This window comes from Chelonoidis abingdonii, chromosome 11, assembly GCF_003597395.2.
Source record: "Chelonoidis abingdonii isolate Lonesome George chromosome 11, CheloAbing_2.0, whole genome shotgun sequence".
In the NCBI taxonomy this organism is placed as follows: Eukaryota; Metazoa; Chordata; order Testudines; family Testudinidae; genus Chelonoidis; species Chelonoidis abingdonii.
The window spans coordinates 6,828,346-6,840,608 of NC_133779.1; the positions used below are offsets into that span (position 1 = coordinate 6,828,346).

At 53.4% G+C, this 12,263-nt stretch overlaps 2 protein-coding genes across 3 annotated transcripts; one reads left to right on the forward strand and one right to left on the reverse strand.

Annotated features, from left to right (window-relative positions):
- Window positions 1-2,774: 2,774 nt before the first annotated feature.
- On the reverse strand, window positions 2,775-4,336 carry BLOC1S3 (biogenesis of lysosomal organelles complex 1 subunit 3). Its single transcript, XM_075070503.1, is given in 3 exon segments — window positions 2,775-3,640; window positions 3,643-3,692; window positions 4,332-4,336. Coding segments are annotated over 3 exon segments (474 nt in total). The 3' UTR covers window positions 2,775-3,221.
- A 730-nt stretch (window positions 4,337-5,066) lies between these two features.
- TRAPPC6A (trafficking protein particle complex subunit 6A) lies at window positions 5,067-11,835 on the forward strand. Of its 2 annotated transcripts, none has more exons than XM_032798083.2 (6): window positions 5,067-5,261; window positions 5,791-5,858; window positions 6,621-6,738; window positions 7,584-7,667; window positions 9,729-9,822; window positions 11,672-11,835. In XM_032798083.2, exons 1-6 carry the CDS (start codon window positions 5,202-5,204, stop codon window positions 11,701-11,703), a joined length of 456 nt encoding a protein of 151 aa, XP_032653974.1. In that variant the 5' UTR covers window positions 5,067-5,201; the 3' UTR covers window positions 11,704-11,835. The 2 variants fall into 2 exon arrangements, with proteins under 2 accessions (XP_032653974.1, XP_074927553.1); XM_075071452.1 differs by having other exon boundaries at window positions 5,069-5,273; window positions 5,797-5,858.
- The last annotated feature ends 428 nt before the right edge of the window (window positions 11,836-12,263 follow it).

Consider the following 12,263-nt stretch of genomic DNA (forward strand, 5'->3'; position numbering starts at 1 on the left):
GACTGTGTCTCAAGTTCAGCACCCAAACAAAATGAGCAAACACTTCGCAATTCTGCGTGTGTCAGTTCCTCACTTGTGAGCCAAGCACAGTAAATATCTCCCAGGCTCTTGTGAAGAAAAATAATTTAAAGAAGCACTCAGCTACTATAAAGATGGGTACCAGAGAAGAGCCCGTGAGGAAATGAGTAATTCGGTGTTTAGTGTTTGGCTACTGAGCAGTAAATACAGGAGACCACTGAATCATATGCCTGTATAAAATACTGAACAATTACCCATTCAGCTAGCACCACCCAGCCAGTCCCCTGATGGAGGGAGACATACTGTGGAAAATTACTATGTGAGTATATAGTTAAAGATGGGAATCAAAATACACAAGTACAAGGAGACAGAGACAACCTTAATTCTGGTATTGCATAACTTTTGACTGCGTGACTTTGTTAACTGACCATTCTTTTAACGTAGTTTTTGTATGTAATCAGAGACACAAAAGATAAATTTGACTCAGTTCTTACTTAGTCTACTTAACCCTGGTGAGACAATAACTAGAGGGTCATACCTTGTTACTTACGCAGGCTGAGATGAGGGCCCCTTGTCCCCAGACACTCGTCTCCCCAGTGCAAAGGTGCCAACTGAAGTGGGGGTGCAGCTGGCTGGAGTTGGAGGATAGGGTCTGTTGGGTGGGGTGCTCGCCAGACTGCAGGGGCAACAGGCTTCTGGCAGCATGAGTTCCACTAAAACCAGGCCCATAGCATACTCATTGGGTGCTGCTAGCAGAGGAACCCCTACGGTTCCCTAAAACTAACCTCACCTCACCTTGATGTCACCGCCTCATGCCTGTACTGAGTGATGCTCCCCTGCCACAAGCCTGGGGGAGGTAACTGCCTCGCCCATGTGTCTAGAGCCTACAGAATCATACCGTTTATATTGGCAGAAATCAGACTTTTCCACTTTTCTGATTTTCATCGAAATCAACAGGGTTCTGCCATTGATACTTAGAACAATCTCTGAAATTCCAGAGTGAACTGGAGGCGGTCTTCAAAAGTGATCATGCTACAGCCAAGCTGAGTGCAAGGGCTCCCTTTGCTTGGCCAATTAGCTCTTATGTAGGCAGAAGAAAAGGGAATCTTAAGAAGGGATCTGAAGAACAAGCTCGGGTGGGGGTTGTTTGGTTTGGGTAGGGGAGCTGTTTTTAAACAGACTAATTAAGGGAGAGTGTTCCCTGAATAAGGAGAGCCATGGAAGATAGGGCAAAGGTGCTTGTAGGAGAAGTGAACAAAAGGGGAAGGAAATTTGAGGCTGAGACTCCTGGGGAGACAGGGGGAACAAAATCAGTAAGTTACAAAAGCAGAGGAACAGGCAAGGACTGGGGGGATCGTGCACGCGGCATGCGCACACCCTAATTGTAATTGAGGGGGGGGATTAAAGGTGAGCACAAGAAGCTTGAATCTCATGCAGAAAAGTGGGGAGAGCCAGCAGAGGGATTCAAGCAGGTTTGAGATGGTTAGAGTAATAGGCCAGGATGACTAAGGCACCTACGCATTATACTACACTAATACAAGGAAATAATAATCTTAGCAGCAGAGTTTTGAATTGAGGTTTGTGGTCTGGAGGCAGAAATCAGTGGATGCAGTTCTCTGACCTGCATGACACAAGCCAGACTAGATGATCATAATGATCACATGTTGCCTTATCAGGGTTGGAAGGGACCTCAAGAGGTCATCTAGTCCAACCCCCTGCTCAAAGCAGGACCAATCCCCCAACTAAATCAAAATGAATGGCCGGGAGAACAATGCTGGTTTTAGGGAAGCCAGGGAGGAGGTTATAGGAGCCACGCGGGAGATGGTGAGGGCCCAGAGGAGAGAGTGAGCAGGATGGATGGAGATAAAAGGCAAGCTGTTACAGAGGAAGCTGCAGCATGATTTAGGCACTACCTGGATGTGTGAGATGTGGGAAAAGTTACAGATGACATCCAAGTGGCAGGCTTGATGGTGGTGTACTGTGCAGTGACAGAGAAACGGAAAGAGGAGACTTTGGTTGCTAGGGTCCAAATCCTCAAAGATATTTAGGGTCCTAATTTCCATCGCAATCAATGGACGTTAAGGAACCTGAATATCACTGAGGATCTGGGCCTAGGATAGCAGCGAGACATCCAGGAGGAAGATACATAGGACTGGAAGGGACCTCCTGAGTCATCATGTCCAGTCTTCTGCTACTGCAGGCTACCACATTACATAATCAAGTGAAGCCTCTCTGTTAAGAAATCGAACCCTGTCTCCCGCATAACAGCCAGGGATACTCACCGCTATGCTAAAGGAAGGCATGACCAAGGATACAGAGACAGATGGAGATGTGGGACTGGACAAATAGGGTTAAGTCATCCGTGTAAATATGGTAACTGAAGCCAGGTGAGTGGAGGAGATGACCAAGAAAGGGTGTAGAGAGAGAAGACGAGAAGGCCAAGGACACCGCCCGGTGTAACCCCTCCTAGAAGTAGGCGGCAGTGAAGAAAATGGCAGAACTAGAGCTGACAGGGTATTTATCAGCAGCACTGAGCCTGTATTAGCTTCACAAATGATAAAACACCAGGGAACAGGCTGAGAAACCTTTCACTGAGAAATCACTGCTTTAAATTCCATCCTGGGGAGGGATGACTGGAAATGACCATCTGACAACTGCTCCATGTTAGGGGACATACCCACATGACAGTTAGCCCCCTTAATAGTTTCGCTGACCAGATGGGGCATGGAGATGCTTCAGAAAAAAGAACCCACACATTCTATGCTTAGAGCTGTTTATTTACATCAGCTATGGGACAGGCACTGTCCTTGGCCTTCAGACACGCGCTGGACATACCACTCTGAAAGTGTTACCCTAAAGCACAGACCTTACAGCGCATCCACTGCACTTATTTCTTGGGATTAGCTCCAGCCACATGATAATGTTAACAGCAGTTCTATTAAGCAGCAGTTGCATGAGACCTTTGTGCATGCTGGGAGTGGTGTTCCCTGAGATCTTGGTCATTAATTCGCTTGGGAATAGCTGGGGAGTATTGTCATTATCAAAACAACAAAGACCTTTCAGGGCTAAAGCAGCTCCATTTGATATTCCATATCCCCTCCCTGTGACAAGCCAATACCCATCAGTAACCAACCAACCCAGCACTCCAAGCTGCCAGTGGAGCGGGATAGCTCAGGTCCCCTAGTTCCAAGAGAAGGGGTAGGTTATGCAGGAGGCAGCTCCATCTGGATATCAGGCAGCAGGTTACAGCTGGTGACGATGTCCATCTTGTCAGCCACAGCTTGCAAGTCATCCAGAACGAGGCGGATATTGTGCGAGGCATTGATGATGCCGCTCTGCGAGTTGCTGAGCTGTGCAGTGATGGTGCTGAGTTCCTTGGTGGCAATTTGATACACCTGTTTGATGGTGCTGTTGACATCATAGCACAAGCGGGCATTGCTCTCAATCAGCTTCTGCTGCAGCAAGGTGCTGTAGCGCCCCTGGTGCTGGATACGAAGGGCGGGTTTCTCTTCTACTCCCACGGGAGACCTTGGCTCCTCCTTCCTAATGACAATCAGGGGAGGCAGGTCCAGGTCGACTAGCTGAGACTGACTTTTGTGCTCATTGGGCTTGCTCGTTTCGCATCTGTCTCATGACGCTTCCCGAGACTTTCCACAGATAGGCTGGGAAAGGAGCTGGGGAACAGATGACAGATGAACTTATTTCAGAAATCGGTCTCAGATGCTTCCCCTTGGAACCACTGCTTTGTACAAGTGGGGCGCTGCCATCTTGGAGCTTCAGCCACCTAAAACAAAGCAGTTCATCCGCGCAGCAGAAGGAATACTGGAAACTAATGGAGGAAGGAGCTGTGGACAGCTCAGATGGAATGGTCCCAGGAGCCTGGAAGAGCTGGGCAAGTGGTTGGTGTAAGTTCCAGGGGTGAGCGCTAGGTGGCTGTTAGCTGAGTGGCTACGTTGCTGCAACAGCCAGGCCAAACAGCCGCTGTGGCGGTACCCAGTTAGGAGAGAGGTGGTGAATGACCCAAGTGGGATCAAACAGTAACAGGATAGGGGACACCAGCCATGGCATGTACGTACATCACACAGTGACAGATTTGCCGATGGGCAGATCCCAGGCCCTGTATTTCGTTCTCTCAGGGATCCCACACTCTTCACAGACATCCCTATCCACGCTTCCCCCAGAGCCTTCTCCTCAGCCCTCTCCAGGAAAGCACACCGCTCCCCCTACGTCCCTACCCAAGCCCTCCCAACCCAGCCCCCTACTCATCCCTTGTAGAGCACCCCTGCTCTCAGAGTTGCCCACACTTCCCTCACATCATACTTCCAGTAGGCATAGTCCTCTCATCTCCACCGCTCCCGCGAAGAGACTCTCATTACCCTCAGAGCGCCCCGTGTCCCCTCCCCCAGAGTCATCTCCCTCATCCAACTCATTCCCCTAGAGCGGCCCCGACTCCTTTCCCCAGAGTTGCCCATTCCCTCCCCCAGATCTCCCTTCATCCACTTCATCCCCTAGAGCGCCCCGACTCCCTCTCCCCAGAGTGTCCCCATTCCCTCCCCAGAGTTCCTTCATCCACACCTCCCCTTAGAGCGCCCAACTCCGCTTCTCGCAGGCCACATATCCCTCCCACTCCCACCATCCCGCCGTAGAGACCCCAACTCCTTCCCAGAGTGCCGCCTTCCCTCCCCAGTAAGCTCCTCCCTCATCTCGCCATCCCCTAGAGCGCCCAACTCCTTTCCCCAGTGCCCCCATTCCCTCCCCTGAGTCTCCCTCATCGTGCCCATCCCCCTAGATTGCCGCCCAATCCTTCCCCCAGATTGCCCATTCCCCTCCCCGAGAGTCATGCCCCTCATCCCACCCGATCCCCGTAGAGCGACCCGAATCCCTTCCCCCAGTGCCTCCTCCTCCTCCCCATTCCGCCCATCCCCTAGAGCGCCCACTCTTCCCCCATCGCCCATTCTTCCCTGCCCAGATCGCCTCTGTTCCCCTCTCCAAGCGCCCCCCGTGTGCCCACCACCCATCCCCCCAGAGCCCCTCAAACACCCCCACCCGCTTCTCTTCGCTACCCGCTAACGCGGAGGCCGGACAGGAACGGCACGGACCGAGTCCAGGTCACATGGTCCCTTTGCAGGCAGGTCACATGATCAGTCACACGGTGTCCAATCCCGGAAGTCGCGACTGCGGCTATGGCTGACTCGCCGCTGTTCCAGGCGCTGCACACGGAGATGGCGCATGCGCTGTGTGCGGTGAGGGGAGGGGTGAGAGGGAGCGCCGGGCAGGGGACAAGGCTCCGTGTCGGGGGGGCGAGCCGCTGGGCTGCGGCGGGGCGCGCGGCGAGGGGCGGGGCTCCGTGCTAGAGGGGTGGGGTGGGGCTCTGTGCTGGGGGCGTGGCTCTGTGCCAGAGGGTCGGGGAGGGGAGGGGCTCTGTGCTGGACAAAGGGTTAAAAATATCGGAACAGTTCTGATTTTATTGGGACATCTGGTCACTCTACACTACATGATCACATTGGTCCCTTCTGGCCTTGGAGTCAACGAATTGATGAAACTTCGGAGCAAGCATCAGGTTCCCCCTGCCCCACCCCAACACACCATACCCCACTCTTCAGCGTCAGCTTCACCACGCTGCATCTTGCCCTGATGCTGCCAGGTCAGAGACCTTCTCCGACCCTTCTGAAACCATGGAGGGGCCGCTAGGCCAGGCTAATCCCAGCGCCGGACAAATGGCTTACATGCACTGACCCGATTCTGAGCCTTTTCATCTGTGGTGTTTGACAGGAACAGGAGAAAGGTCTTGGTGCCCTGGAGGGAGTGGGTTTCCGAGTGGGCCAAGGACTCTCGGAGAGGTGAGTGCAGAGTACCAGAGCACAGGAGGGGCTGGGTGGGAGATTCATGGAGTGAAGGTGGAGGACGAAGCTTAACATGGTGGACAGATCAGCAGGAGCGACTCCCAGTACAAAGCGGTCCCTGTGAACTGGGAGTGAATCAGAGTCTGAAATGGAGCCCGAGGAGCACCAGGGAGGGAAGGCCCCAGGAGGGGCTGGGACATGGCAGAGGTCGTGAAGCTGGATTCACTTCTAATTTTGGCACCGTTTGCTCTGGGCTCCCCTTGCTTGGGCTGTCTGCCCTCCTGCAGTTCCTCCTGCAGAGTGAGCTGGTGAGTCTGTTGGCTTTAAGAGCCTGAAGCTCATTGACTCAAATAGACACAGAAAGTGAATGATATTTAGGCTCCTAAGTGACTTGATTGTTTTTGAAAATGTTTAGCCCTTCTGTTTCCGTGCTGTTGAGCCGTTAAGTGAAAAGCACTTCCAAATGCTGGAGTGGCTTCAATCCCCCTTGCTTGTGCTAAGGAGCTCCCAGCTCCCTTCCCAGGCAGGGATTGAAGCCCAGTAAATCCAGCTTCCCTTCTGATACATCTAATGCTTAATCTCTTTTCACAAGATACAGGGAAAACAGGAAATGAGCCCGGGATGTCTGGCAATTATCCTGTCAGCATTGCTTTGACAGGTGACTCAGCTCCGGGTTTTCTCTGGTCCTGTTGCCTGATACTGTGGGATCCATTCAAAGAGACAATTACCAAACATTGTGATTTCCCCCTTCTGCTGAAGGTTGACAAAGGAGATGCCATCATTCAAGGATGAACTGGATGTCCTGAAATTCCTCTGCAAGGATCTGTGGATAACCATCTTCAAGAAGCAGGTGGATAATCTGCGCACCAACCATCAGGTAAGAGCTGAGAGGCTTTCCCCTGCTCCCAGGAAGACTGGATGCCTTCCCACAGTTTTGTCTTGGCCTTTGCAGGCTGTTCTCTAGCTATTTCAGTGTCCCTGCTGCACGATGCAGACGGGTGAGAAGAGAAGCCTTAATTCTCCCCAAAGTACTTCTTGCTCCACAGTTGATTCCAAGAGGAGGGCGGAGAAGGACTAGGCTGCTGCCTCAGGTGGTATCAAGAGGCCTGAGCAAACATTTGAGTCTGGCATTGTGGCTGAGGGGTGTGTGGCACAAGCAGAGCCTTATTTCCAGAACAGAGCCTCTCAGCTGAGGACCCTCCACTAAGAATGCCCAGCCCCGGAGTTCCACCCTATTGTCCCCATTGTCCTGGGGAGAGAGGTGGTCACTGAGGTTGGCAAGTCCTAGCCCATTAGAGCTCAGAGATTAATACAAAGACCATGAAGTGTATCCAGAACTGGACCAGAGTGTTCTGGGAGTCCTGTGCCTGTCCCTGCTCTGGAACTGACCTGACTTAGATTCTGAGGTGCCTCAGAGACAGCGAGTGCACTGACCAAGGGGCAGCTGGAGTACTCCCCCCGCAAAGCAGCAGTGGGAGGAAGTGCTGTTCCTGCTGTGCTAGGATTGGGGGCTTGGCATTGCGTGAGCCTGTGGCAGTCAGTGATGGATTTCTAGGCAATTGCTGATGGTCTCATGTGCTGTGCAGGGGGCTCCCGGGTACATGCTGCTCACACAGTCCGACTCTTGGTTTAATTTCTAATGGGCCTAGTATTAGCAGCTCTGAGGCCCAGCCATCTTGACTTATTTTGACTCTCAAACCCACAGATCTCTCATTCCCACAGGGAACCTACATGCTGCAAGACAATCAATTCCTCCTCCTAAGCCAGCTGTCCGATGGGAAGCAGTACCTGGAGGAGGCACCCAAGGTAAGCCCAACGTGGGGACATCCTTCAGTAGAAGCATCTCTTCCTTGTTTGTCAGCACCCCAGGAAAGGCTGCACTGTGACCTCTGTCATCATGGCTAAAACCCTTCTCAGTGTTCAGATCGCCGGTATAAAACCCAACAGATTAAATTTCTCCAAAGCAGTCAAGGACATGCTGTCTAGGAAGCCAAGCTGGAAGCTGAATCTGAACCAGGTAGGCCTTGTGGCTGCTTTTGCTCTGTGACTGACTGCCCCCCTCAAGCTCAGATAGCCCATATTAGGTTGTAAGATCTTTGGGGCATGGACCAGACCTTTCTACTTCATCTGGGGGGCTTCAGCATACCTTGGATGTTCTAAAATAATGAACACAGCTGCATGGACTGTGACTGGCCTGCTTTCAGGTGCTCTGGGTTTCAGGTCCTTTGGTGAAGTCCGTCACTGTTGGGCTTTGAACTTGGAGCTGGTGTAACTCTTGAAAGCCCATATAAGAGCTAACGGGATGCTTGGATGCGTTAATGGCATGGGTGGTGCATGAACCGCCCCTTGGGGCACGCTAGCCCCCAGCCACTCCTCTTCTGCCTGAGGCCCTTCCCCATCCCTGCCAGAGCCTGGAGCACCCCCACCATGGCCACTGGCTCCACAGGCCGCCTGAGCACCCCCAACCCCAGAATAACAAATGCGTGGTCCCCAGCCCCAGAGTGCCAGGCGGGCGGCCAAGTGGCCCCCAGCCCCGGATGTGCCGGGCGGGCGGCCTCCAACCCCAACGCACCGGGCAATGCAAACACTGGCCCCAGTCACTCCGAGTCCCAGCCACAGGCAGGCCCACCCCCACCTGAGCCATGAGGGAAGAGCAGGAACTGGAAACAGGCAGGAGGTGGTCTGGGGGCGAAGCATGGGCAGGGCCATGCTGGGCTGTTTAGGGAGGCTCAGCCTCCTCTGGCCTATGGTACCCGCCGCCCATGGTTAATGGGAGTAGTGAGTAGGAGCAGGAAGATGATTTTTCCCTTTGCAGAACATTGATGAGACCAGTACTGAGATACTGCCTCCAAGTCTGGGGTCTACTGTTTAAAAAGGATGTTGGAAAAATTGGAGCGAGTGCAGGGAAGAGCTGCGGGAATGATTGGGAAGAAACTGAAGAGTTCAGTCTCTTTCGTTAATCCAAAAGACAGTTACGGTTACATGTGGAAGAGATTTCTGGTTTTTTTATCTAGTCAAGTGAGTTAGAACAAGTTCCAGTTACTGGAAGCTGAAATTAGATAAACTTGGAGTAGGAATAAGGCACAAATTTTTAACAGTCAGAGTAACTAACCACTGGGAGAATTCACCTAAGGGTGGTGCAGATTCTCTACCACTTGGAGTCTTGAAATTAAAATGGGACATTTTACAAAGATCTTCTCAGCCATAAGTTAGGGGCTTGATGCAGGAATCAGTGAGGAAGGTTTTCTGGCCTGTATTATGTAAGAGATCCGAGCAGATGATCTTAACTGTTATTTGTGGCCTTACAATATATGGGTGAAATCCTGGGCCAACTGAAGTCAATGGTAGGAACCCCCCACTGAGATAGGCAAGCCAGGATTTCACCAGAGGAGTCCATGACTGTGAGGATAATTCCCTAATTCCTGAGGTCCCTCCCAACCCTGATATTCTATGATTCCATTGGTTAACCGTTGGAGCAGTCTCCTCTCTTGGTGATCACACTTCAACTGCTAGAAAGGGCCTCATCCTCCCTGACTGAACTAACCTCGTTATCTCCAGCCTGATTCTTGCTTACATATATGTACCTGCCCCTGGAAATTTCCACTACATGCATCCGACGGAGTGGTTATTCACCCATGAAAGCTCATGCTCCAATACGTCTGTTAGTCTATAAGGTGCCACAGGACTCTTTACTGCTTTTACAGATCCAGACTAACATGGCTACCCCTCTGGTACTTGACACAGAGAAAGAGTCACTCCCAGGCTAGCTCGTGAGTCCTAGCTCGATCCCTCTCTGTCTAGGGCAAGTATTGCTGCTCCAGAAGGCCCCCCGGGGGAGAACTGACTGGATTTCTGCCTTCCCTGTAGTTTCTCGCCTTTACATGTGGCCTTGTGAAAGGAGCTCTCTCCAACCTGGGCTTTGACAGCACTGTGACTGCCGAGGTGGCGGTGATGCCGTCCAGTAAGTAGTTAGCCTCTGCGTGGGGAGAGGGAGCTGAGATCCAGTAGGATGCAAGCCAGGGCACCTTAGTCTGTACTGGATATACCCCTCCCCCATCCTTGCTCTAGGGAAGAAGGGGGTGGCCCCAGCGAGCACCCTGCTCCCTACTTCCCTGCCTGTCAGAGTCCTGGGGAGCCATGGGTCCCAGTGTGATGCGCTGGGCATTGCCCAGATGTTCCAGCCAGCTGATGTCTGTTCTGTGGCCCTGAGTGGAACAAGGAAAACAGACAGTCTGAGTCCAGTTCTTGGCAACGGGCTAGCTCTTGTCACAAAGCTATCGTCACCATTGGCCCCAGCTGGCTCCCCTGGCCGATGGCCTCTGGAGAGGGGCCCAGGATGGAGCAGGCCAGGCAGGCTGAACTTCTCTCTTGGAGAGACCCTAGAGGCTGAGGCATGTGGAGGAAGGTGGCCTGCTGCCGCTTATGTAGTACAGAAGAGTGTGCCAGAAGGGCCAACCTTCTCCCTGCCCAATATTCACTTCTGAAAGGGACCCCTCCTAGCTAGCGCTCAGTGAGGAGGTGTCTGGGGATGTGTCCAGGGAAAGAGAGGCCCAGAGAGTCGGGTTTGGGCTCTTGGTTCAGTATTTGGTGGGGTTGCATGGATGAAGCCAGGACAGTGATTTCCCGGGCAGAGGTATCTCAACCATGAGATCTCTCTCAACCAGCCCCTTTCCATGGCCATTGCCATGGTCATAGGCGCTGACTTCTGCTCTCGTCGGTAGGAGCTAGACCCTCATCTACCCCCTACCCCGCCCCGACTCCACCGCTTCCATGAGGCCCTGTCCTGCCCCCAGTCCAACCTCTTCCCTAAAGTCCCTGCCCCAACTCCGCCCCCTCCCTTCTTCCCCAAATCCCCACCCCAGCCCCTTCCGCTCCTCCCCCCACCCCAGAGCGGCCAAACGGCTGTTTGGCAGCAGCCAGGCGGGAAGCAAAGGGAGGTAGACGGAGGAGCGGGGATGCAGCATGCTCAGAGGAAGAGGAGGTGGGGCGTGGGCAGGGCCAGTGCAAGGAAGTTTCGTGCCCTAGGCGAAACTTCCACCTTGCCCCTCCCACCCAGCTAACCCCGCCCCCCCCACGGCAGCTAACTCAGCCCCTGACCCAGGGAGCCCCCCTCTCCCCCAACGGCAGCTACCTCCCTCCACCATGACAGCTAACCCCTCTCCTCCTCCCGTCCCCCCACGGCAATTAACCCCGCCCAGGGAGACTTCCTTCCCCGCCCCCCTGCCACGGCAGCTAACCCTGCCTGGGGAGACTTCCCCCCTCTCCTCCCCCCGCCACCGCAGCTAACCCTGCCTGTGTAGCCCTCCCCAGCTCACCTCGGCTCCGCCTCCTCCACTGAGCACGCTGGCGCTGCTCTAATTCTCCTCCCCGCCCAGGCTTGCGACGCTGATTGGAGGAGACTTAGAGCTGGGCTGTGTGCTGAGCGGAGGAGGCAGAGTGGAGGGAAGCTGGGGTGGGGAGCGGCTCCCCTGTGCACCCGCCCCATTACTGCTAGCAGCCCTCCCCGCGCGCCCTCCCACCCAGCTCACCTCCACTCCACCTCCTCGCCTGAGGGGACTTTTAGGTGCCCCCAACCACTAGGCACCCTAGGCCGCCGCCTAGTTTGCCTAAATTGTTGCACCAGCCCTGGGTGTGGGGGAGCTTGGCTGCCAGTGGGTGTAGAGCACCCACCAAATTTTCCCCCTGGGTGCACCAACCTTGGAGCACCCACAGTGTCGGCGCCTATGGCCATGGCAGCATTTCCCTTTTTGTGTGTCCTACCCTTCATGAAGGGCCTGTGTTGCACGTTCAGTGCTTTCTCTTTCTGCCAGGTAAATTTCAAGTGGTGATTCAGAAATCCTGACCTGGTGCTGGTGGCTGGGAACGGGTGGAAGAGAGACAGTGGAGCAAGCTGCAGCCCATTTCAGTGGAGCTGGTTTCTGCTTTCTGGGTACCAGGATGTCATAGATTTGCAATAAAGTGTTTTTGATTTCCATTCGTCTATGCTGATCTCCTTTGTAACCAGCCAGCTTCGGTCAGGTGTGGGGCTGACCTGGCAGCCTAATGCTGGTGTTCTACTACTGCCACACGGAAGTGAATGAGCTCGAACTGCTGGGTTGTGAAGAATATCCTTCCCTGTCCAAGGTGCAGTAGCAGAAAAGTGGTGGCTGTGACCTGAGACTTTGGGAGTGATTCTCAGGTCTCTGGGTGAGCAGGGATTCATAGATTCATAGACTCTAGTACTGGAAGGGACCTCGAGAGGTCATCGAGTCCAGTCCCCTGCTCTCATGGCAGGATCAAATACTGTCTAGACCATCCCTGATAGACCTTTATCTAACCTACTTTTAAATATCTCCAGAGATGGAGATTCCTCAACCTCCCTAGGCAATTTATTCCATTGTTTAACCACTCTGACAGTTAGGA

What these genes read in the sequence shown, in the direction of transcription:
- TRAPPC6A (XM_075071452.1), top strand. Translation starts at nt 5,202, where the DNA reads ATGGCTGACTCGCCGCTGTTCCAGGCGCTGCACACGGAGATGGCGCAT. An exon ending in GGCCAAGGACTCTCGGAGAG is followed by an intron (nt 5,859 to 6,620) that starts GTGAGTGCAGAG and finishes CTTCTGCTGAAG; the next exon opens with GTTGACAAAGGAGATGCCAT. An exon ending in ACCTGGAGGAGGCACCCAAG is followed by an intron (nt 7,668 to 9,728) that starts GTAAGCCCAACG and finishes CCTTCCCTGTAG; the next exon opens with TTTCTCGCCTTTACATGTGG.